We start from the raw sequence: 25461 nt of genomic DNA on the forward strand, positions 1-25461 counted from the left end.
ACCTTTTTATTCGCTGTATGTTTGAGCACCAGCAATACCAACCTTTTTATTCGCTGTATGTTTGAGCACCAGCAATACCAACCTTTTTATTCGCTGTATGTTTGAGCACCAGCAATACCAGCCTTTTTATTCGCTGTATGTTTGATCACCAACAATACCAAGCATAGGGTTCGCGAATACCCGATTCGATTTTAGTACTCACCAGGATCTCTACGAGTGTACCTGTTTCCCACTGGTACAGCGGTAAGTCTATAGATTTACAACGCTAAAATCAGGGGTTCGATTCCCCTCGGTGGGATCAGCAGAGAGCCCGGTGTAGCTTTGCTATAAGAAAACTCACGAGCGTACCCTTAAATTGATATTCCTTTTGGCAAGATTATATTAATTTAATCTATGAAACTTTAGGCATGGTTAAATACATCAACCGAAATGGTTTGATCATCTGAGTACAAAACTGTAATTAGATCTCAAATCACTCAAGAGATGATGGAACTGTGAGCTAAAAGTTTGTACTAGGAAAACTCGGAGTCATTCTGTAAGCTGCTGTGCCATGGCTGAAAATATGAGCGCTAAAAGTACATATCATGGTTATAGAAGGGTTGAGAATTACCTTTCTGTGATATAACGCGCTCCTAGGTGGCTCAGCGTCAAGCCTGGGTATTTATAACGCTATAAATCAGGTTTCGATACGCTGTATGAGCAGAACACAAACAACCCATTCTGTAGTTTTACACTTAACAACAACCTATTATTAACAAATTTTAATAGCCTCTGAAAATCAATATTCCGATAAGTTAAAATTACGAAAGAAAAGCGAAAGATAATCACTGTAATTCAGTATCGTTAAATAATATACCTTTTTATTTTGCTAGTTATTAGCGTTTGGATAAATAATGAACTGTAATATGGAATAAGAAAATCAAACATGGGTTTATAAAATTTTCATTCTCATTCATATCAAGATAATCTTCTACCTTTTAATCTAGTGAAGTAACTAATCCGTTCTATGCGTTTTTTGTTATTAATATGGAAACGTATTAAACAAAGCGCAAGACCTTTATCGTCTATTATATTTTGATTAGGAGTTAGCACTCGCAGAGCTTGGATTCCAGGGTTTACAACACGTTGCAGAAAGGAAAAAAATGTTCGAGCTTTGTGGCCGTGAGGGCGCTATTAGAGTAACAGTCAAATCCCACTGTGCGGTCAGACAAAACTTACCAAAGAATTGGCGGTGGGTATTGTGGATTGTGTCTTCCCTGTTTTCTGTCAAGTAGAACTTAGGGAAGGTTACGTACAAATAGCCTTTTGTGAGGCTTTGTACGAAAGTAACAAACAGAACTAATTTATAGTGCGGAAGTACTTAGTAGTAGGGATCCACTAGGATTCCAAAGAATTCATTCGCCATAAAAACCATCCTATCGAATTACTAAGCGAAAAACCGACCATTTCAACTCTTGGTTGTGATATATAATGCACATATATACAAATATTACACGAAAAGGGTCCCTAATATTTTCGATGTAACAATTCAAAAATTTCTAAAACAGCATATTTTACTTACGTACCTACCTGTGTCACCGGGGCTAGCACCTAGACGGCTCGAACTATCGTTACAAGATTTCTCAAGCTCAATTGCGTGGTCTATGAGTATCCACTTTTGATATTCCAATAAAAATCTTAGTAGTATAAAACATAGGTATAATATAAAATGTAAACATATCATCCATATACTTAAATATCTTTTCAACCAAATGGATGGCATCACATATCAATGTATAGACATGCAACAGTTTCTGAAGGTAAAATATATACTTTATACTTTTATAACATAAAAAGTAAACAAACAAGAGCATTAAAAATTATTAATTTTAAAATGAAATAGGGGTTTTCTTACAAAACTTACTATAAAAAAATCTACAATCACAAATTTATAGAATCTATTCTCTACTTTGGCAGGTTTAAACAGTTATCTGTGATTTCAATTCTTGTAAAGGTTATAGCTATACAGAAAGTTTATAAATGTTTTATCCACTCAATGAACATACAAGTTAATAAAATTATAATTTTAATGGAAATAAGGAATCGTTGGTTATTCGTAGAATTGATATAAAAAGTATCCAACACAAAGTAAATGAAGCAATATAAAGTAAGTTTGTTTGTAATTAAACACAAACCTACAAAATAGACTATCCGGGTATCGAAACCCGATTTGCAGCGTTATAAGTACGCAGATATGCTGCTGTGCTACTGAGAATCACACAAACAAGTAAAGTAGTACTAGTTGAATAGAGTTTTATAGATTTTCAATCCCATCATTGGTTGGCATTGTGATACGTATAGCTAAGTGAAGCAGTCATGTGTGTTGGTTTTATATAATGTTAATCATATGGTTCTACACCCTTGTGCAAATTAATTGAAATAAATTGTCATTTTACGATATTTTAAGCATGGTGGGCGGTGTAAGCTCGCTGGACCCGCTAATTTCCTTTAATAGTCATTTTTTTCACACAGACGGCGTCATTAGCTGTGTTATGCAGTACGGTCGATTTATTTTTAGGATATATGACGAAATTTTGAGGAATATCACATCATTCGAAATTGCGTTAGAAGGGCAAGGAGACCAGTCAAAAAACTTCTTACCAACTCAGTGAAGAAAAAACGGTATCAATAGGGTCCGAAATACAAGAACTGGACGCAAGAACAATGGAGGAAGGTGTTATTCAGTAACGAGACTCATTTCTTCGTACAGGGTCAAAGAAGTCTGCATGTTCGCAGATCTCCAGGTGAGAAACTTCGAGAATCTCACATCAATCAGTTCGTAGAACATCCCTTGAAGAAGATATTTTGGGGCTTTTTCAGCTACTATAGCGTCGTAGGCTTACATATCGTAGAAGGTATGATTGAGGAACACAGTACATCAAAGTTTTGCAGAGAAGAGTCGTTCCAGAATTGAAAAAGAGATTTGCAGATGGATTTGGAATTTTTCAGTTAGATTTGGCTCCGTGCCACACATCGAAACTTGTGAAGAATTTTATGACTACAACGCGAATAAAGGTGCTGGACTGGCTTGGAAACTCTCCGGACTTAAATCCCATTGAAAATCTTTAGGCGATTTGTAAAGAAAGACTTCTGGAAAAAGACTGTACTACGAAAGATAAGCTAATTGAGGCCATAATAGAGGTGTGCTACCGCGATCCAAAAATTAGTAAAGATTGCAGTCAACTCGTGGGCTCGATGCCAAAGCGGATTAATGATCTTCTGAGAAATAAAGGTGATCATATCATGTATTAATTTGTGAGTAATTTTTGGATTCTCGGAAATAAAATGCAAAAAATTGAAAAAATCGTAATTTTCCGTCTTGTTTCAATTAATTTGTACAAGGGTGTATGTAATATAATAGTTTAATTTTATAGAGCATTAACAATATAGTCCTATGCAATATAATAGCGTAATTCTGTATTGTACTAATCATATGATGCTATCTAATATAATAGTGTAATCCTGTATTGTGCTAATCACAAGTTGCTATCTAATATAATAGTGTGATTTTTATACTGCGTGTCGTATCTGTATAAGTGAAAAGTGTCGTTCATGTCTCGAGGAAAAATATGTCAATAACCAAGTTTGCTTACAAAGCGTCAAGTGCGACTCTAATAACGATCTAAGTATTCGTGTTCTGTGAAGGGTAGCGTACATGTGCACCATCTCTTGCAGGTGTAATTTTGAATCATGTTATTGCAAGTGGTACATGTTCAAACGTCAAGAGATTATGTCAAACTCGATGATGTAGCAGCTCAACATTGCTTTGCTGTGGCAGTGACAGTTGGCCCTATTCTTCATTGTTGATGACGAGAAACCCACTTGAAATAAAAATATTCAGAACGGCTGATATGGTGGGTATTATCACTTTTATTGATATGGAGAGAGCAACGTTTCGACTGTTGTTTCACACAAGAAATATAATACAGACGTAGAAAAGCAAGTTACAGATTCTACACATCGCTATTAATTATAAACCAAGATTCATTCAGTAACAATTGTTGTTAACTGTACAATTGTTAACGGTAGTACTTAATAGTAAGAATCATAATGAAACAAAATGGCGGACAAAAATCATGCCGTTTGAAATCGCCTATAAAATATCTGAATATTAACAATGTCTATTTCAAAGTCTTGTAAAATTAAAGCTTATTATACTTATAAGCCTAAATCCTTATATTCCTGTTAATGACGTGAATTGAAAGTTCAACGAATTTTCATTTAAGTAAGCGATTTTTCCAGACAAACGTACTGAAAGAAAATGACGAATCTTAGCGCTCTAATTCTTTTACAGAATTCATCCGTTTGAGGAACCAATGATTACTTTCTTACAATTACACCGAAAAGGATTCTAGTGTATTTGTGTGTGTACATATATATATAAACGGACGATGCAAATAGAAAAAACAAAACAAGTATAATAAAAATACATTTTATAAAAACATGTAAGGATTGAAACTTATGTATCATAGTTTACTTTGACAAATCACTAATTATGATAATCTGAGCTAAAGTAGGTTGTTGCTTTAGTTTTAAGGCTATCTGCACCAGGATCAATTGGAATAATATTGCAAATATCCACAAATCACGTCATATTGCGAAGCAATTTTGGAAATCTCAAGAGGCGGTTGTGGTCGGAGAGTAATTTTTATTTAGTATGTGTAAGTAGACGTGTTGCATTCATTTCACTCAAGTTTCTTGTTCTAATATAACTAATATTGAAAAGATAAATACATAAAAGTCCAGTTAAATGCAGTCTTATTAAACAATAATAATTACTTTCAGAGTATAAATTTAAATAAGATAATCTATTAATGCGAGCTATTAAGTGGACTAACACAGATTTCCTGTAAGTTCTCATAAGGTATTGTTCTTTACAGCTCCTACGGAACTCTTATTCTCAAAAACACCTTCCAGTAATGCTTACGTTATTAAAATGTTAAGACTCTTTGTAAAGTGACCGATTACTTGGAAGTTTGAAATCCAAACAAATACTTTTTATAAACATGAACTATACATGTTTATTGGTATTATAATGACCCTGTATAAGCATCTAATATTTTAATTTTACGTTGCTGTTAAGCTAAATTGTGTATGAGGAAATATTACTTCAGTAACACGATGGTATTGTTTAGTTTTGTTATTCCACTTTGAGAAGAAATTAGTAGTTTTACAAACACTGAAAGCCTTGCTGACAATGCATTCATTCGTGAAGAATAAACTGTCTTCCCCATTATTTGTCTGAAGGAACTGAGCAAAACTTGTATGATGGCAGGTGCTGCTGGTTGGTTTCCTTCCTTCTCAGTAACTCATAATTAGAGTCAAATGTTTGTGAATCCTAGGAGTCTCTCTTCTGGCTGTTTAGCCTATTTTCTTTTATATAATAGGCTGCTCTAGCTAAAGGTTTGGATTCGATATTTGCTGTTGGAGACAAGCAATAATATAATTTAGTGATAGGTTTCTGTTACTGTGTAGTTTCGTGTCTCGGAGACGCAACGTTGTCAGTCTAAAGAAAGTCTATCACACTGGGGATCTAGTAACTTTTCAGAAATGTTCCTCGGTGGACAGGGAATAGCTTTAGGTTTATAGGCTTACATTTCTAGTATTCGAGATCCGATTCTCCGCAGCAGACGCAGCAGATACCCCAATTTCTCTAAAACAAACAAAATGTTTAGAAAGTTTGACGTTTAAGGGAGTGCGTGGTACAACAAAAACTTGGGTACTTGTACAGATATTGTGTTGTTACACGGATTGTAAAAGCTCCATATATTGTAATACATGTATACATGCTGGTCACATTATTGCAGTCTGACTACATCATATTTCTTTATTAGCATAATAGGTTTCATAATGACATAACAGATGTCTCTTTATTGTTTTCAGTTAATGAACGAGATAAAATTGGGCAAACAGGTGCTTCAGTCATGTAATATTTTATTATTTAAGACTGCACGTTTCTCATTACGTGTACGTGTATTCCGTAGTAATCGACTCGAGAAAATCTTATTTTGCGTGTGTGCGTTTAGGTTTATAGCTATATTAAACATACGTAACCTCTCTGGAATTATTTATATAGTATTGTAGTAATGTTTTTTTGTAATGAAAGCTTTTAAGAGCTTAATAAAATAAATGGACTAATATGCCTACATAATTACTGCTTTCTGTATCAGTGCGTGTAGAAACATCTAGAGGAGTCGAAATACTGAAATGTTCATTTATGTTCGTCCAGATATCTGCCAGTGAAATTACCCGGTCATTTTTTTTTTACGAACTTAATGAGCTTAGAACAGTTGAAATACAACTAAATAACATGTAAAATAGTTTTTTTTTTTACTTGTCAAAGCTATTTTACAAATTAATATCGTCTATAACAGTGGTTGTAAAACTTTTCAGGTTCATGTATCACTTTTCGTTTAACTTCTTTGTTTCAAGTAATCCCCCCCAGTCCAAATTAAAAACAAGAAAATACGGAAATAACTTAGTAGAATTAGTTAATACTTTTAACTGTTCATGGGAAACACGGCGATTTTCTAGATGGAAAAAACAGTGGTGAGTCTAGGCACATGGAGAACGGGGCTAGCAGGTAAAATAAACACTAGTGAGTATGAGTAGGTGAATCATTAATGAGTCTAGGCAGGTGGTGGACGAAACTAGAAGGAGTAAAATAACCACTAGTGAGTCTAGGCAGGTGACGGACGAAACTAGAAGGAGTGAAATAACCATTAGTGAGTCTAGGTAGGTGACGGACGAAACTAGAAGGAGTGAAATAACCACTAGTGAGTCTAGGTAGGTGACAGACGAAACTAGAAGGAGTGAAATAACTAGTAAGTCTAGGTAGGTCATAAATGAGACCAGAAGGTGAAATAATCACTGATGGGTTTAAGCAGGTGGTGATCGAGGCTATAAGATACTGAAAAAAATGGTGGGTCTGGGAAGATGGAGAATGAGGCTAGAAGGTGAAGAAAACACCAGTGAGTCTAGCTCCACCTACCACAGTTTGAAAGTCACTGGATTACGTGTACTGGGTGAATATTGCGTATTAGCAAATTATCCGAAGATAAGTAAAATAACCAAGGAGACATGGACGAAATAGGGCCCTATAAAAATATTCTGTTTACTTCACAAACTGAAAGAGAAAATGGTTTCGACATTGGTTAGCACGTCCTTAGGAAATCACGGACGGATCGCAGTATTAAAACTGCAGTCGTGTTCGGCTTCAAAAAATACGATAATGTGTTTATATGTCCGTAGTTATTAACGGTCACGGACCATTTTTGACAGAACAATGAGGAATAATATTCTACACAAGTTCATCTAAAACTGATAATTTTTACCGCGTTTTAGAACAAAAATAGTGTGAGTAATCGGTTTCCATGTTAAAATATAGGGATATTTATTCGTGACTTTACTGTAACTTTGACCCTCAAAAACTGAATCACTTTGAATTTTAGTCATCTTCCAAATGTTTAGTAACTTTCGTCCAAATTAATATAGCAGTTTTCGAGAAATCTTAGTAACATACACGTACGGGTGAAAAATAACGTCCTTATACTCTCACTAACGGAGGTAATTAGGGAGGTCAAAATTTGTTAAATGCTTGACCATGTGGTGAAATATTTAGTTCAACTTTGAGATAGTTTAGCTGAGATATTACGATTTGGGATTCTTAGAAAAATATTTCAAAAGATAGTCTTAAAACCTGAAACTGAGAAGCAAATCCTTCCATTGCTTAACCTGTTGGTTAAAGTAGCTGATTTATGTAATGTTTTATGTATACGAGGTGATTTCTTCATTCAGTTTAGCGGAGTCGAGGAATTGCACAGCTTTGATCAAATTTTGTCAAACTGGAGCTAGGTTTCATGGTCTGAGGAACTTTTGGCATATAAAATTCCCATAGAAGAAAATTAATTGAAGTTGAAGTTGGATACTCACTTCAATTATAAATATTGCTCACGAATAGTAGTTTCAACGAATTATTTACTGTTTTATCGTCTTGTCCAATCAGAATCCACGTCATCATCATCCATTTACCTTTTCACAATCACCATCATCACAATTGCAGGCCTCTTACAACATCTAATTTTGTGCTGCTTCAACATTGACAGAACCTAGCACGATTAAATCTTCATATTCTGAGCCTCTGATAACTAGAAATAGCAGACAAGAATTAGGCTGCAGTGGATCCAAATAAAGATTCGAATATTCAGTTTCAGTTTGTATATGAACACAACCACTTGTCGACAGGAGCTTGATATTGTCAAAGTATTCTTTGATGACTAAATGTCTCATATCATCTAACTTTCTAAATCCTGACTATACACTTGTATATAAATTATTGCATCCAGTAGAACATTACGCTTTATGTTGGATGTACCGTTGCACAACTTCAACAAGAGATATTTTTTTATGATAAACATTGGTGGTGACGAGTCTTTATTTCTGATAAACTACGTATTGAATCACGTCCTGTCGAGTCGTAAAATTAAAACATTACGAATATTGACCTACACGGTCTTTAATGGAAATTCGTGGTCGCTAACATATTATATATTTGTTTAAAAGAGAAATAGTTACAAATTAGTAGCAGATGCTAATTTAGCATACCAACTTTTAACCGAATAAAACTTGAGGGCTATAAATGGAACATGTTTACAATATTCGCACGTTCGAATCCCCGTCACGCCAAACATATTCGCCCTTTCAACCGTGGGAGTGTCATATTGTGACGGTTAATCCCTCTATTCGTCGGTAAAAGAGTAGTCCAACAGTTGACAGTGGGTGGTGATGAGTAGCTACCTTCCCCCTAATCTTACCCTGCAAAATTAGGGACGACTAGCAGAGATAGCCCTCGTGTAGCTTTGCGCTAAATTTAAACTAAAAATCAATAAATCCAATGATTTCCAGAGGTCTGTTGTTTCGTCAAGAACGAATACAAGTTTAACAATAAACTGTACTGATTTCTTTATTTTTTTCACGTTTAACATCAGACTACTCTCGAACATTTAAATTCTCTAAAATGATACTGAAAGATACGCTAGTTCATAAACATAATCTCTTTCTTCTACACTTTGCAGGTTGTACGTACTTGGGTGTGTACCATGGTAAACAGATGACTTGAGGGTTCGTAGGACCACGTTCGTTGCCGCAAATATATAATAATTACGCTTTGCACTTTGAGGTGGTTGGTGCCTTATAAGAATAACAGTCAGATTTCACCATTCGTCAGAGCAGCTCAAGTTAATACTAGCATTAAGGCCAAGAGATAACAAGCTAAGCCTAACATGGCTACTTTACTGTTATAATACACATTCTTCTCTGGACTTCTGATATTTCTACTCTCAACTTAAACCATTTCTCAAAGGTGTGAAAGAATGATTAAGTCAGCTCTCAAATCCAGTAAGGAATATATTATGAGTATATTATATTAAATACATTAAACTTCTAACAAATTGCATTAACATGGAAAGGCAATGTTTACAAAATGTTACGCGCCAAGCCAAAACAAGGTTAATTAGTTTAACCAACAACTTATATTTCACAAACACGAGGTGTTCTCACACAATGTGTTACGACCCTATGGAGTCGTAGGAAGAAGTTGAAAACGTTTTTAAAGTCGTTTGTTGTTGTTGTTGCAAATCCTACATAGTAATATAATATACTTTTAGAAAGTGGATGTGTGTTCTTAGATGGCACTGAGCCATGTGTGTGTGTGTGTTTTTTTTTCTTATGGCAGAGTCACAACAGGCTATATGCTGTGTCCACCGAGTGGAATCGAACCCCTGATTTTAGCGTTGTAAATCCGAATACTTACCGCTGTCCCTGCAGTTGTTTCTTGCAATCAGAATACAGTCATTCGAATTATTAAACATTTGTTTTTACAAAATCTTTCCAATGTGAATTATCATCCATATTATCATCAAAATTTGGCTAATAGGCATAAAGCCGGGACTTTATATTGTCGAATTTCGACTAGTTTTACTGGCAGATTAATGTCAGTTAGAAAAACGGATGCCTGTCTTTTATGCGTGGGTGAGTATATACAGTATCGATATATCCGGAAATAAGTTTAGGTTTTTGAAATTTTTATTGTTTATACAAAAACGTATCTTAAAAACCAAATATTCGAGTCTTTGTGATTAGATAAGAATACAAATTTACATATTTTGTTGGTTTTTTTTTTGCCAGTAATATTCATTCAAGGATAATTCGCTGTCCTGGCTGTGCTACAGGGAAGACGCTTCATTTTTCACCGTATGGTTTGCTAGACAAGAAGGAAGACAGTACTTCCAACCTCAGTGTTAGCTACTCTCATCTGCTCCAATAGTGGGATTTGGGCGTCACTTTTATAATGAACCGTGGCTCCAAAGTAGGGAGGGAGATTTGATGCCTATGGAACGCAAACAACAGAGTCGCACCCTTTTCTTTTAGCATTATACAATTTTTTGTAAATGAATATAAAAATAAACTGTACGAGTAGAACTGTTATTGTACTATCGTTTGTTGTGTTTCATACTCTGATTTTTAGTTGCCTAACGAAGTAGACCATGTTTGCCTTCGTAGAAGGGAATCACAGGCTGAAAATTAAAGAATTGCTGAACTAGAGTAATTAGGATTCAAAACTCGACAGATTAAAATAACTATTAATAAAACTAGAAAATAATGTATCAGACAAGTCTTTCAACAGGTAACAATGAAATCGTAATGCAATGTTAAGTTGAAAAATAAGTTGCACGTGGCTTTGAAGGCTAGAGAACATGTTCTTGAAGCTACAAATGAGCTGAGAAGAGTAACATATAAATTATAATGTATAAATACAGTTAGTTTTAGTAAATAAAATAGAAATGTAGAACAAAAACACAGGCAACAATGTAAGAAAATGAACGTATACGTGCCTGTCTGGTCTAAAAAAACAATTTTTTTTCAGGCATTCTATTTGTAGGTACAGCCCATTGTCACGGAAGGAAATGCGTCACCTGCCAATATGTTACCACCACAACATTCTTGTCTGGCATCAATGAAGTATTTCAAATACAACAGTCATTTACTTGTATTTTAACAAGACTAATATACTGTAAAATGTAAAGATTTAAACATGCTATACGTTGATCAGACGGGTCACCGCTTAGATCATTCACATGAAAATCTCCTACATAATAAATAATGACACTACAAAACCCACAGGAAGACACTTTAATAGACCATTCAAACTGCATGCCCGACTTCCCTGTATTTGGACCTGCATTTGTTCTATACACTGTAACGCAAAGAGAACGTCTCGAAAAACGTTTGATTTTATATCAGGCACTGTTAATCCCTTTGGAATTTAACTTTATCCTTTCTATTCCACACCTTAATTATACTTCCTCACTCTGCATTTAGCATTTACAGCCTTTGAATTCAAGGTTCACACTATTTTATCTGTTCGCTTTCATCACCTTTTATATTAAGTTCACGTGTATTCCTTCGAACAACGTTACCAGATGCCACGTATAGTTCGTTTTCTTACATTGTTGCCTGTACTTTTGTTCTACATTTCTATTTTATTTACTGAGACTAACTGTATTTATACGTTGTTATTTATGTTACTTCCCTTAGCTCATTTATAGCTTCATAAACATGTTTTCGAGCCTTCAAGCCATGTGTTACTTGATCTTTGAACCTAACCCTTGTATTACAGTTTCATTGCCACTGGTAAGGTGATGAAAGACTGTTATCCGAAACGTCGTTTCCTGGTTTTATTAATAAAGTTATTTTAATTTTGTGAATTTTTCATCACTACTTGATATTTTATTTTGCATTTCGTCATTTTCTCACCTACATAGTCGATTTATTACTTAAACTGATGTACACAAGATACAACTTTTCCATTCATTATATGCTATCAAATAGTTACTAAAGTAGGATTCCATGTAACTGATTCATCAAGTGGAAAACAAAATTTTGCAATAACTATTGAAAACACGGTAATAGCTAAACGCATCGTGGATCGTATATAACAACACTTGTGGTACTGTAAAGCTATCTGTATTGGTAAAACTACGTGTCCCCTACAAAATACGTACACACGAACACAAATTTCGGTTAGAAGCTAACTAATCCACCTGTCTTGTATCCGATTGCACAATGAGAATAACAACCACTCCATACAACCAGAAAACATTAAAATTCTCGGCTCCAAAAACACAGGTTACAAACCCTATTAAAGAAAGTCTCTCCATTTTCAATAATCACTTAACACTAAAATTAATCAATTCTGGATTATCAGTATTTATTTAACACTTATTATTTTAAACCCACAGTGTTTATACTTAAATGTAAGTCTTTATCCATAATAGTTTTTCTTAGTGTCATCTGTTAAACGTGCTATGACACTTTTAATAGATATTGTTACAGGTTAAACCTGTCCTTTCTCAACTTCCGATCACACACGAAATCTCGCTCAACAACTAACATTGTTTTTGTAATTCGAATATTCTGAACTAACGTTTTAAAGGTTTTGAAAGCTGATGGTGCGATTTGAAGAAATGTCCATAATTAAATACGTTTTTGTTATTATTGTGTTTTCACTATTTATTATAAAACTTCTTTGTATTTACATATTTGCTTTATTTCCTTTGCTCGTAATGTAACTGAAGCATATGGAAACGCACAAAGTGTGGCTAGTTCCCCACTGCACCTATTATTAGCTCTCACACTACTGCTTGTCATGTACTGAAAATCGCACTTGGTACCGCATATCATTTGTTCGTCCAGACACGTTGACATTGTTATGGTGAGCCATGTTTAATCCTTTGTACTTGAATAAAGTCCCTTGAATATACAAGCTCGTATAACAGGTAGAATACGATGTATGTAATCACTGTGTGTGCAAGGTTTAGTCAATGTTTTGATCCGATTTTGGTTAAATGTGTTACAAAGGTTTTTTTTTCCACTCCCCACCCTCCAAGGACCAGTTGATTAACTTTTGGTGAATGTATATCAAAGATCAACCGTTTTCGTAATAACGGAAGTCAAAGAAGATTTTTTTTTAATGGTTAAAGTAAGGATAAGATAGAAACAGGTTCGTGGAATCTAGAACTACATTTTTCAGGGTAGGAATTGTTTGATACATATTTTAGGTTGTTTACTGCAGAACTAAATAGCATTGCAGGACGGGGTGAGCTACTTTAAGTGCGTTTCTAGTTTGTATTTGAGTTACTAGTAAAATATAATTTTTTATGCAATTGTATAGATTGGGGGATCGTTTTAGAACCTTTCTTCGAATTTGTGAGTCAGCTCTGCTCTTAATGGTGTTGGAGCGTACCGGACTGTGGATCCGAGAGCCCTGTTACCGCATAAAGAAATTACGCTTCGCACCTTGAGGCCATGGATTCGTTATAAGAGTAACATTTAAATCCAATTGCGCGCTTAGAGTAATCCAAGAAGTGGTGATGGGTGCTGTTAATTAGCTAGCTTTCTATCAGTTCAAAATTATGGATGACTAGCGCAGATAGCGCTTGTATGGCTTTGCGCGAATTATCTTTAACTACTCCTATTTCGACACAAAACAAATAACTTGTGCATGGGTTGACTCTTTGATCGGATTTCGAAACTGATGGACCTTTATTCGAATCCGTATGATGCCACAAAGTACTCGCTGAACTTGAAGTTGTGGGTATGTTGTAAGAACGAAGTTCAAGTCATTGGCATGGATGTAGGATGGCAGAAAGCTAATGGCTGTTACTTGTTAAAAGTTTAAAAGTAAGGATGGCGGCAGAGAGTGTTAGTAGCCTTGCTGTAGATACAAATATAAACTTGGCCTTCCTGTCTGAGTTTATCCAGCTGACCTGACCCTCCACTGTTCCTCTGAAGACGTTTTAATTTTGCTACCCGACCGTAATATTTCGTTTTTTACTTCAAGAGAAGATAGTAGTGAAATACTCTAATCGAATAGTGGGACTTGACCGTCACTCTTATAATGTACTCAAAGCGCATAGAACGAATTTTTGACAGGGATTATCAAATTCTCAGTCCCTCACATTAACCTCTAGGCCGCAGAGCCTTCTCCCTTAAACCGTAATATTTTAATTTGTGTGGAAAGATAATCCAATTGGGTGTCGGTATTTGAGCTTAGGAACTACACAAAATTATAAAAAAGGTTTGTATTCTACTCCTAACTTGAGTGCCCGCGGTGAAACAGGTTTTATTTTAGCAACACCTAGGTATACAAAGGACAACAAAAAATAGTGATAATTCCCATGGATACGTGACATTACATAGAAATTTAAAATTAATTTTTGGAGAGTCCTTACATAAGAACGCTGATAAACATTCCATTAACTGTCGTACTCACTGAGAGCAACTTAAAGCGTCCCCTGTGATGGGATTCTACAGTTTTACTTTTCTTTTGACGTCTGTGATTGAAATTTAAGGAATAGAGTAGTTCATATTCCACAAACAGTTTTCTTATATACAAAAGTACGGGAACTAGGAGTACACTACCATAGGTAGGTGGTTCCCATCACGTACGAGAGTTTTTTATTTTGTGTAATGGTTTTCAGTATCTTATTACAATTGTTATCCAGTTTCAGTTATTGTATTTAGAATAAATAATAATATAGGCCAGTCATTTTTGTAGGCCCGAGTTTCTGCATTATCAAAATAATAATGAAACATTTCCTTTGCAGCTTTAGGCCTGCCGTGTTTTTATTGTTCTTTAAGTGTTCGGATTTCCGGTGTGAAAGTTAACCGTTGCTTTACAGGTTCTATGTCTCGTGCTGCCCTTGGAAAAGCTACTTCCGCTAACGACCACGTCCGTCCTGATTATTATAAACACTAGTGGACACCACCGAAACAAACTCCTGCAAGGTCAGTGTTAGATTACACTTCTTCAAACTGTTGGTTTTCAAGGCAACTGGTAAGTTTTTTGGATATGAGACGAGAGACTTAACATTTATGAAATTGATTGGATTTCTGTGGTTCCAAGTTCTTAAATCATCTTTTTCGTGAAAATAACTATTGATTTCGAGATACAACTGGGAACTTGTGAAAGTAGTCAACAATAAATCCTTGTTTTCTTGTTAATGGTGCAATAGATATGTTCATCTTTATTGTAACAGCTTGTTTTAAGTCGGAAGGTTCTCTTTCACCATCGTAACCATCACTTTATGGACACGAGCGTTGTCTTGGGGTACGATTTTGAAATCTATATTGCTAGCTTAAATGCTGCGTGAATTTATTTCCAAGTTGTTTTGGGGTGTGAGTTCAGAACCTGTTACTCTGCTGTGTAAGACAGTGGTAAGTTTACGGACTTACAACGCTAAAATCCAGAATTCGATTTACCGTGGTGGACACAGCAGATAGCCAAATGTGGCTTGGCTCTTAAAAATAAACTTTTAACAGTGAACCGCGAAGGCTTCCTTCTTCGAAATGTATTATTTGGTTTTAAGTCGTTTAACAATTTAGCTATTTGTATAGCTTTCCTCGAAAATACACGTGCACCATTACATCACGACTCGCATATTCAAGTGTTGAATATAAAGTGCAGTATCTTTCTACAAAACATCTTTCATGACAGTGCGTTACAAAAACGAGTGTACCTTTACAAGTTTAAGTACAGGTAATGCACTAATTCTAAGAATGAACTTTACAATTATTTTGTGATCAGCTGTAACATAAACATGTAAGGCACCATGAAGGTATTCTCTCCAAAACTTCCGAAAGTTTACTAGTTTTAACTTGTAATTAAATACTGAAGTATGTATTAAAACTCATTGTTTGGTGAATTAACTCTTTCGCTGCAAAGTTCGATTGTAGTCGATCCTACGACTTTGTGCCTTTTGCGACTATAGTCAAATTTTTATAGTGTCGTCTTTATTCAATAGATAGCACTTTACGAGCTAATGCGAAGCTCCCGCTTAATATTCATGAGCCTTAGATGTTTACCTTGGTCTATTTACATATTTATGAACCTGATCACTTGATTAGTATTATTTCCGGGACGCAAAAAAGGGAAGAATTTTGTCAACAAAGTTTCCAAGATGGCTTTGAGCAGACATTCATTATTCACTGCAGCTCAAGTTTTGGAAATAATTCTGCAAGATTCGGACTCGGGAAGTGACTGTTTTGAGTATGAAAGCTCAGAAGAAGACTCAAAAGACGGTGGCGAAGAAAGTAGACCAAGCATACAAAGCAAATTGGAACCAACCGAAGGGAATAGACATAGACAAAACCCCCAGGGAAAATGGTTCTACTACCAGGGGAAAGTTAGCGAAATCATAGAGAAAAGCAACCGTGGTTCGAGGAAGCAGTTCAGGAATCCCATCCCATGTACAGTTCTCATCAACCAGTTCAGAACAGGATGCCCAGTGGCATTGAAAATCTCCGGAACAAATGGTGATATTTGAACAGAACTGGCTGCCCAACTATGTACGTTCCAAACAAACTGAAAATTTCATATGTTCATTTGGAGTTAAGTTATAAACATTTTATGTAATGTACTCTATTTGGTATTAACAGGCAAAAAGAATGTCGCAATCAGTATTAGTTAATAATAATAATAATTTGGCAGCGAAAGAGTTAGTAAATAATACTGACGTTTTCTATCAACGTAAAAGTTAAGTATAGAGACGTCCACAATGAATGATGAAAACTAATTACACTAATTATGATGTATGGTAAAAGCTAATCGGTGGTAGCTGTGTTTTACTGACAGAGGCACGGTTCCTGGAATAGCAAAACTAAATTAGTGGAAACATTCCTTGGTGTAGAAATTGGCGCTGTTGAAATTACTGGACGAGTTGCATGTGGCCAAACTGTTCGTACCATCCTCCATGCTCGTATCGACAGTGTTTTACGAATTATGAATCACTTTGTACAAGGCTAGGTGGGTTAAGGCGTTCGTGACTAGCTGCCTTCTCTATAGTATTACACTGCTAAATTAGGGACGGCTAGCACAGATAGCCCTCGAGTAGCTTTGTGCGAAATTCCAAAACAAACAAACAAAAGCTGCGTGAACGTAGTTTATTTCAACGTTTCCGGCGATTAATCTGATGTAACAAATATCTAATAAACACGTTCGTCTGAGTTTATTCACCTGAGTAACACTGGTGTTAATCGAAAGGACTCCTAAGCAGTGGCTTGTGGGGAGAAAAAAAAAAAAAGATATATCTAAAATACATGGTTACAGATCTCTAACTTTAGACCTGTCGTGACCAAATTAAAATGAACTTGAAGGAAAACATTTGAAACACAATAGTATTTTTATTCTAAATATTAGTTCTATCGGTTTGCGTCATTTTGCCACCTTTTGACAATGTTGAAAACTGTAAGTAAACTGAAACTTAAAATCAGTTACTTAGAGGACCTGACGTACGAAAAATTAGGAGGTGTATACATGAAGAAATCATTTTCTGTTTATTGTACTTGTTGTGTAGTTGGTTGAGGTTTTGACTGTGGTGAAAGTAGAGCTCCTGACGAAGTGAAATTCACCGCTCTTGCTCCGATACTGCCATCAGTCGTTCGTTAAGCACGTGACATGGGCGTTTACTGTTAACCTATGTATTTTAGTGGTACGAGTTAATTTTCAGTACAGAGGATATTAAATTCCAGTGTATCCGCTAGGTTTAATACCATGCTATACAGGAATTTGAGTAGCAGTACTTCATGTATTTTTCTTTTGCTCAAACTCGAAAGTGACTTGTTATTCAAAATTATAAGGTCAGTTTGTGTATAATACTTTCCATGCTTGTTATGTGTAGAAACATAGGTTTATCAGAAATGTGCTGCTTATTTCCACAAGGTGTTTAGATGTAGTTAATTTTATTCAGGTTTTTGGATTTGTTGTACTTCCTGTTTATCAGCCTGAAAAAGTGAAGCGTTGAAACCTTGCCAACTGAAACCGGTCAATATAATTATAATCCACACTTGATCAGTAGAAAGTGAAAACACTTAGCGTTGTATTTTAACTTTAAAAAAAAAGAATTGTGTACATGTTTAAGACAACAATTCAAGGTGGGCTTATGGTCAGTAGCACGCATATCTAAAGAATACTTTTTTTTTAATTTCGCGCAAAGCAACACGAAGGCTATCTGCGCAAAGAATACAAATCCTTAATTATTTGGAAATCCCCAGAAGACGCCAACTGACAAACTACAGAAATTCGTTTGTGTTTAAGCCTAGCGACAGTTTTTAGTGCACACGTGTTTGTAGTATGCTCTTACATACTTTTTACTAGAAGTTTACTTCACTTAAAAAGAAAATGTACTCTTTATTTTCTGATTAGCTTGACTTTATTGGTGTAGGGTGAGCCACAGTGTTTAACAACTGCTGTGATTACTGTAGTATTGTTACAAATGTTCCGGGAACAATTTAAACAAGATTATGAAAAGGGCTGTCGTGCCTATTGTAATATTAACACATTTTTCTGTGTTTGACTACAAGGTATGTGTCAGTATAGTTATCAATCATATTATCATAATTGTAATAGTAATTACGGACTCTGATGTTCAGAAATATGTGAGACTATAAAAACTAATTGTAGCGTGTGTTAGTAGAAACCGACTGCACATAATACATGATGTTCCATGGCCGTAATATAAACACAATATAGTTGTATCTATAATACTGTCAAAAGAGCGTTCTAAGTGGAAATTTTTTGCCTACTGTAGTGTTCTTATATATGTGTAGTTTGGCACCTTGTTTTAACCATGTCTCCTGTACTTACATATGTACAGGTTGATACTTTGTTTTAACCATGTCTCCTGTACTTACATATGTACAGTTTGATACTTTGTTTTAACCATGTCTCCTGTACTTACATATGTACAGTTTGATACTTTGTTTTAACCATGTCTCCTGTACTTACATATGTACAGTTTGATAATTTGTTTTAACCATGTCTCCTGTACTTACATATGTACAGTTTGATACTTTGTTTTAACTATGTCTACTGTATTTACAAATCTACAGTTTGATACTTTGTTTTAACCATATCTACTACACTTATATATGTACAGTGTGATACTTTGTTTTAATCATGTCTACTGTACTTACACATGTACACCGATCGTATGAATGTTTATTTTATGAACATGGGTAAAGCAACCTGTAGTTGTCAGGTTGGTTTTCTAACTTTCAGAATATTATTATATAGTTTTATTTTCTTCGTTTTCTAGAAACCTCAAGATAACTTTGTGTATGCTCCTCTAAATCCCCTGTAATTCGACATGTCAGTCTTTCCGTGTCGATCCGATTCGAAACTGTTTATCAGATTCTTTGTCGTCTTCAATGTCCTATTGGCCTTATTTAACATCCTTAGTTTTCGTATAACACCTTATAACCAGAAACCTTGTATAGTAGTTACAGGCGATGGAGAAAATTATACTGCAATAACATCCCATAGCCGTGAAGTGTCATGGGTGCGATATCCTCAACCCCAGGCCGAAAGGAAGACACGAATCTCTGGAACAGATAAGAGTCAAAATATTAAAATGACATTTGAGAACTGGACGGCGGAAGTCCATGGAGACTTTATACTTGTAAAGAACTACATTAGTGCAGTGTCCTTACCTGGGTTTAATGAAAGTGTAACTTTAACCACTCAGGGCACTTACCCGTATCTTCATCATGCCGAGGTCCTTTGTGGACGTTGGGATGGACCTTTGTCTGTTGCAGTTTATGCACCTGGTACGGATTTACCCGTCGTCCTGAAAATTATTTTCTTCCTTCAACAGTGTGGTAATTCATGCGTGTCGAGAAACGTAAGTTGGCACTTAGTTTATGACATGAAATTTGGGCCTGATGTAGAAGAATTGAAAAATCCAGAGAATATCACGGGTGTCTTTTCAATAAACTGTACAGCGGGAATGGAAGCTTTAAACTTAAGCTCCAATTTTCGTAAAGTACATAAACTACCATATCCCATAAACCTTTTAAGAAATTTAGCTCGTCTCCAAGCAAAAACCTATTATGTACTTCCTTCGGACATTGAGTTATATCCTAGCGTCAATATAGTATCTCGTTTTCTCCAACTGGTCGCGAGAGAGAAAAGTGGAGTGACGCCAGCGCCACCTGCCCCTCATGTCTACCATTTACCTATTTTTGAAGTAAAAACTAATGTCCCAGCTCCAACAACCAAAGAAGAATTGGTGTCTTTACTCAAGGAAAACAAAGCGATTTTCTTTCACAAGTGGGTATGTGATCAGTGCCAGCGTTTTCCCCGTCGTGACGAATGGGTAAAGGTGTTACCAGGTAACAATACTCTAGGAGTGTTTCAAGTCACAAAACGTAAACCACCACTTACTGCCTGGGAGCCGATCTACATAGGAACCAACAATGAACCACTGTATGATGAACGTCTAACGTGGGAAGGCAAGCGTGACAAAATGAGTCAGGTAAACTTGCGATATTCTATGGTAATCAGTTTTGTCTTTAGAATATATCTTATTTTCTTTTTTTACGTTGACTTCACCGAAAACTGGTGCAAATTCCCTAAACCTGTGTTAAAGAAATTAGTATTCTAGGTTTAAGTATTCCATCATTTTAACCTTTTCTATATACCTGTCATGGTTTACGTTAAAATCATAAGTTCAACTGAATTAGTTTCACTTAAAAACATAGCGATTTGGCTTCTGTGTTATCTGTTGAAATATTAAACACTGTATTCACCATTTCATGATGTACTAAACACACGTAAGTCCAAGAAGTCTTGATAAATCTGCAAAAGAAACCCTTTTGAAAGCATTCGGGTTATTTCTTCTTCAGGGGCAATCTGAGAAAGCCCAGTGTAATTGAACGAGTGAAATATAAAGATTTAGTTTGAGTATTAACATTTATTGGTAAGGAGAGAACAGCGTTTCGACTTTCCTAGGTCATCGGACTTTCTAAGAATTGTTTATTTCACTGTGTAGCGTTGTAAGCGTCTCATTTCCAGTGCTATGTAGCAGATGGCGATAATGTATGTGAAAAGGCGTTGGTGGTATTTTAACTTTGGAAAGGATAAAATATGTGTGTTTTTAAAAACTGTACTCAAGTGTTTAAGTAAAAAGTAAAGATAACACTGGAGAGTAACTGAGAAAGATGCGTTATATAAATCAATTTAAAAACAGGAAAAAAGAATTATTTCAAAAAATGTAAGTTAAGAACAAAGTTATTTTTCTGACAGAGATAAAACTAATGATCAGAGATCACTGATTCCTGAATCTAGATTAATTCTGAACTTTCTGTAATTTGTTTCATCTCATGCGTGCCATTTTTCCGCTGAAACGCGGAGTTCCGCGGTTTTCAAACGGCCAACGATCACCCACGAGATTCGTGTAAATTCGAGGAGAAAATATGAGCGATTTGGGGGCCGGGTAGGTGGTTTTTTAGGAGAAATCGTATTTTTTCAATGTTTATTGCAGAAAAAAAAAATCTGACCGCCATCTTGGAGGCAGTCTCGTTTCGTCTCGTTGCAGGTCTCGTGGTCTGGTATCGTGGGCATACCAGACGATAAAATATTCTCTACGCTCCAAAGAAACAACAGCGATTGAAATGTTTAAAAGGAAAGATGTTCATTTTGATCCTGTAGACAAGAGAATGTGTAAGGACATTAGATCAGCAGCTTCAAAGTATACCTCAAAGCTGAGGGATAATCAGAAGAAAAGGGCAGAAAGGCTTGAGGCCTATGGTTCTGTGAAATCTGGCCCAGTCACCTTGGCTAAAGAAAAAAGTCCAGAAAGCCGCAGAGGAACAGAGAGCTGCCCATTCAGAGGAGAAAAAAAAAGCTCGGAAGAGAGCACTGGAAACCCTTGTCTCGAAAAAGAGGAAAGTAGCCAAGATTGATTAAAGGAAATTAAGTGATTTGAAATTTGACTAATTTATGCAGCAGAGCAGAAGTTGATATCAGTGACTGAAAAACATTTTATTATTATCTGCAGCATACAGTGCCAGTGGTTTATTTTAAAGCATATCATTAATTTTATTTTGAAGCAATGTCAAAGCTTTCCTTGATTTGCTGTTTCAGTTTGTATTGTGAAAGAATGAAAAATATACTGATATTGAGGTACCAGTAATTTACTGACAAGATTGTATAGATGAACAAGTTTTACTGAAGGTAGTCATGTAGAGTAATTTTAAGTAATTTGAAATTTTAATGGAATACATGCAGCAGAGCAGTAGTTGTTGATGTCAGTGACTGTACAAAATTTAATTTCTGAGGCATATCACTGATATCAGTAGTTTAATATTGAACCATATCAGTAGTTGAATTTTTAAGCAATGTCATAGCTTTCCCTCATATGCTGTTTTAGTTTGTATTGTCAATTTGTGAAAGAATGGAAAATTCACCGACATTAAGGTACCAGTAGTATAATGACAAGATTGCACAGATGAACAATTTGAACTGTAGGTAGTCATGATTAGTCAAAAGAGTAATTTTATGTGATTTGAAAATTGTATGGAATATATGCAGCAGAGAAGTAGTTATTGGCAATGACTGTAAAACATTTAATTGGCAGCATACCAGTAGTTGATGATGATGATGTTATTGATGACAAAAAGGATAATAATGAAATGATTTGTATTTGAAATATTTACTGAGTTATTTTGGCTTTATTAACTCATATTACTAATATATTTTGATTTAGAAAAAAATTAAACTGAATAAATAGCAAATAAACAATCTTAAATTTCATTTATTTACTTTTTATTTTATTTGTTAATTTTAGATATTTTGATATATCTTCTAAAAAATGAACGCAAATTAAAGGAATAAATCAATCTGCTAAAAACTGTAAATGAAAGTTATAGTTTTTATTAGTTTGATTTAGTCTTTTAATTTCCTTTTGTTATTTTATATGATATATATTGTGTACTTTTCCAACATTGCAATGTCAAAAAACATAAAGAAATTATATCCCAGATTGCACCGAATCACACCAAATAGCATCCATTTTTTAAAAATTTCCCGGGGGGGCATGCCTCCAGACCCCTTAGTCAGGCGCGGTTGCGCCGCGCTGTGGCGCAAGGCTATACCTTTTCCTCTATTTTTCATAAATGTCATTGGCATGCCTGTCATCTGAACATAACACATTAAGGATCTAAAACTAACCATGTTATAGAGAGGGTATAAAGAAATCGAAATCGACAAACAAATTGAGAAGGCTAACAACATTTGGCGGAAAAACATCCTAAACCAGAGTAATAGTAAACTTTCGAACAGAATTCCTCTTGTTATTGCCTACCATTTTAAGCTCAGAAATTTTTCACGAATTCTGAAAAAAACATTTTCATGGAGTACAGCTTGAACAGTCTTAAACAGACATTTCTTGAAGTTCCCGTTGTTTCCGTCCGCAAAAAGCAGAACTCTAATAAAAGATAACCTCTTCACACAAAAATAAATTACAACCCACTTCAAAATGGTTGTCGTCCGTACGATAAAGCCCATTGTCAAACCTGCAAATTCGTAGAAACCACTGATTCATTTTCTGACAAGCACAATCAACGAAATTTTAAAATATCTAAAGAAATCACTTGTGAAACAAAAACCACTGTTTATCTTATACAGTGTAAAAAATGCAATTATCAATATGTAGGACATACTCAAGCAACTGTTAAGAGAACGTTTTAACAATCATAAATCTGTTAATACTGAAGATCTCCCTGTCACTCAACACTTCAACCACTTCATTAACAATGTCACTCTTACTGGCATTGAAACAGGATTCAAAACTAAAGCAGACAGAGAAATAAAATAAGCATATTGGATTGCCAAGCTAAACACTGTTCAGTCTTTCAGAATGAATCTAGATTCAGGAATCAGTGATCTCTGATCATTAGTTTCATCTCTGTCAGAAAAATAACTTTGTTCTTCACTCAGTTTTTCATGAAATAATTCTTTTTTCCTGTTTTTAAATTGATTTATGTAACACATCTTTCTCAGTTACTTTCCAGTGTTATCTTTACTTTTTACTTAAAAACCTGAGTACAGTTTTTAAAACACATATTTTATCCATTCTAAAGTTAAAATACCACCAGCACCTTTTCATATATACATTATCACCATCAGCTACATAGCACGGGAAATGAGACGCTTACAACGCTACACAGAAAAATAAACAATTCCCAGAAAGTTCGGTGACCTCTATGACGTTACTAAACTAAATCTTTATATATTACTCGTTCAATTATATTGGGCATTCCCAGATTGCCCCTGAAGAAGAAAGGTCCATCTTTCGAAAACGCTGAGGTGATAAGGGTTTCTAATTCAGTATTCACCATTTTGTAGGACTGTTTTAGTATCTATGTGAAATATATCAGACAGTACCGAATTAAAACTGTTTGTCGTTAGTAAGGAAGTTAAAGGTGTACTGTGTTAGGGCTCAAACTACTACAGAAGTGTGTTTATGTACTAATGTTTATTCTGTTTTTGTAGATGTACGAGTTATGTCTTCTCAACTACGATGTGTACATCCTTGATAACGCTTTTCTCGTGCACGCTCCTGGCATCAAGAGAATAGACAACAATGATCAAAAACGGCGTATGCCGTATATAGCACAGAATAACAGGGTTCATTCTAGGATTCTAAAATATTTAAAAACAAAATATGGTGACAGAAAGGGTTGCTAGTAATGTGTTATGTATTGAATTGACAGAAGGGGTTGCTAGTAATGTGTTATTTATTGAATTCCCTAGATGTTATGAAGGTTTACGTAATGACATTTCATCGCTGCCATGTGTGATCTAGTCAAAACAAAGTACACGTGATGTTTCGCAAAACGACAGCGCAAATGCACAGTTGTTACACCTTGTGAGATAGCACATTTATTATGTGCACTTTAACGCCAATGAGTATAATTTGTGTATGTGTGTTTTTTTCTTCTTTTCATTCGTCCTAAGAGAGTTTGGTGGTTCGTGATTGAACTAGTGATATGATTTCTACGCATGTTGTCACTTTTAACTTTCTACAAAGTTGAAGTTAGGCAGTAATGATGTAATATGTACAAATAAAATTTATATTTCAACTTTGGTATGTTTTCCGTCAGTTGAAGTAATATATTATTTTTTTCCAGTGTAAATTATGAGTATTAACAACATGCAGTGTTTTTAATTTTTAAAACAAGATGTCATAACAATGAATTGTTGAAAGTGCTACTAGTAATTACGGTACACTTGCTATAAAATGTTGTGGATAATGAAAATAAACTCGGAGTGCATATGTTACTATTAAATATTATTGGTAGCTATGCAAGTTAATCATTGGTAAGGTGATAAAACATCCTAGAGTCTCTAGACAAGTGCCAGTTTTAGTTTTTGTCAGAAACCAGTTGTTAATGCTTCTGGTATGTTAATAAACAACAGATACTACTTGCTAACACTCTTGGTATGTTAACGTGAGATGAGCATGCTCTTGAAATATCGTCTTTTTTTTAAGGCTCAGATTTCTTTTACAAATTTCCAGTAAT

The 25461-nt window shown here is 35.1% G+C and overlaps 1 protein-coding gene across 5 annotated transcripts in view; it reads left to right on the plus strand.

The window, feature by feature from the left end:
* Positions 1-25026, plus strand: part of LOC143255463 (beta-1,4-glucuronyltransferase 1-like) — a 28274-nt gene extending 3248 nt beyond the window's left edge. The window contains exons 2-4 of one of the 5 annotated variants that reach the window (XM_076511165.1): positions 14781-14935; positions 19194-20411; positions 24431-25026. In XM_076511165.1, the coding sequence (XP_076367280.1) occupies positions 19245-20411; positions 24431-24625 (1362 nt within the window). In that variant the 5' untranslated portion in view covers positions 14781-14935; positions 19194-19244 and the 3' untranslated portion in view covers positions 24626-25026. Of the gene's footprint in view, positions 1-14780; positions 14936-16374; positions 16447-16586; positions 17737-19193; positions 20412-24430 lie in introns of those variants that run through there. The other 4 variants (XM_076511164.1, XM_076511169.1, XM_076511167.1 and 1 more) reach the window with 4 other exon arrangements.
* The last annotated feature ends 435 nt before the right edge of the window (positions 25027-25461 follow it).

Source organism: Tachypleus tridentatus, chromosome 7, assembly GCF_004210375.1.
Source record: "Tachypleus tridentatus isolate NWPU-2018 chromosome 7, ASM421037v1, whole genome shotgun sequence".
Classification (NCBI taxonomy): domain Eukaryota; kingdom Metazoa; phylum Arthropoda; class Merostomata; order Xiphosura; family Limulidae; genus Tachypleus; species Tachypleus tridentatus.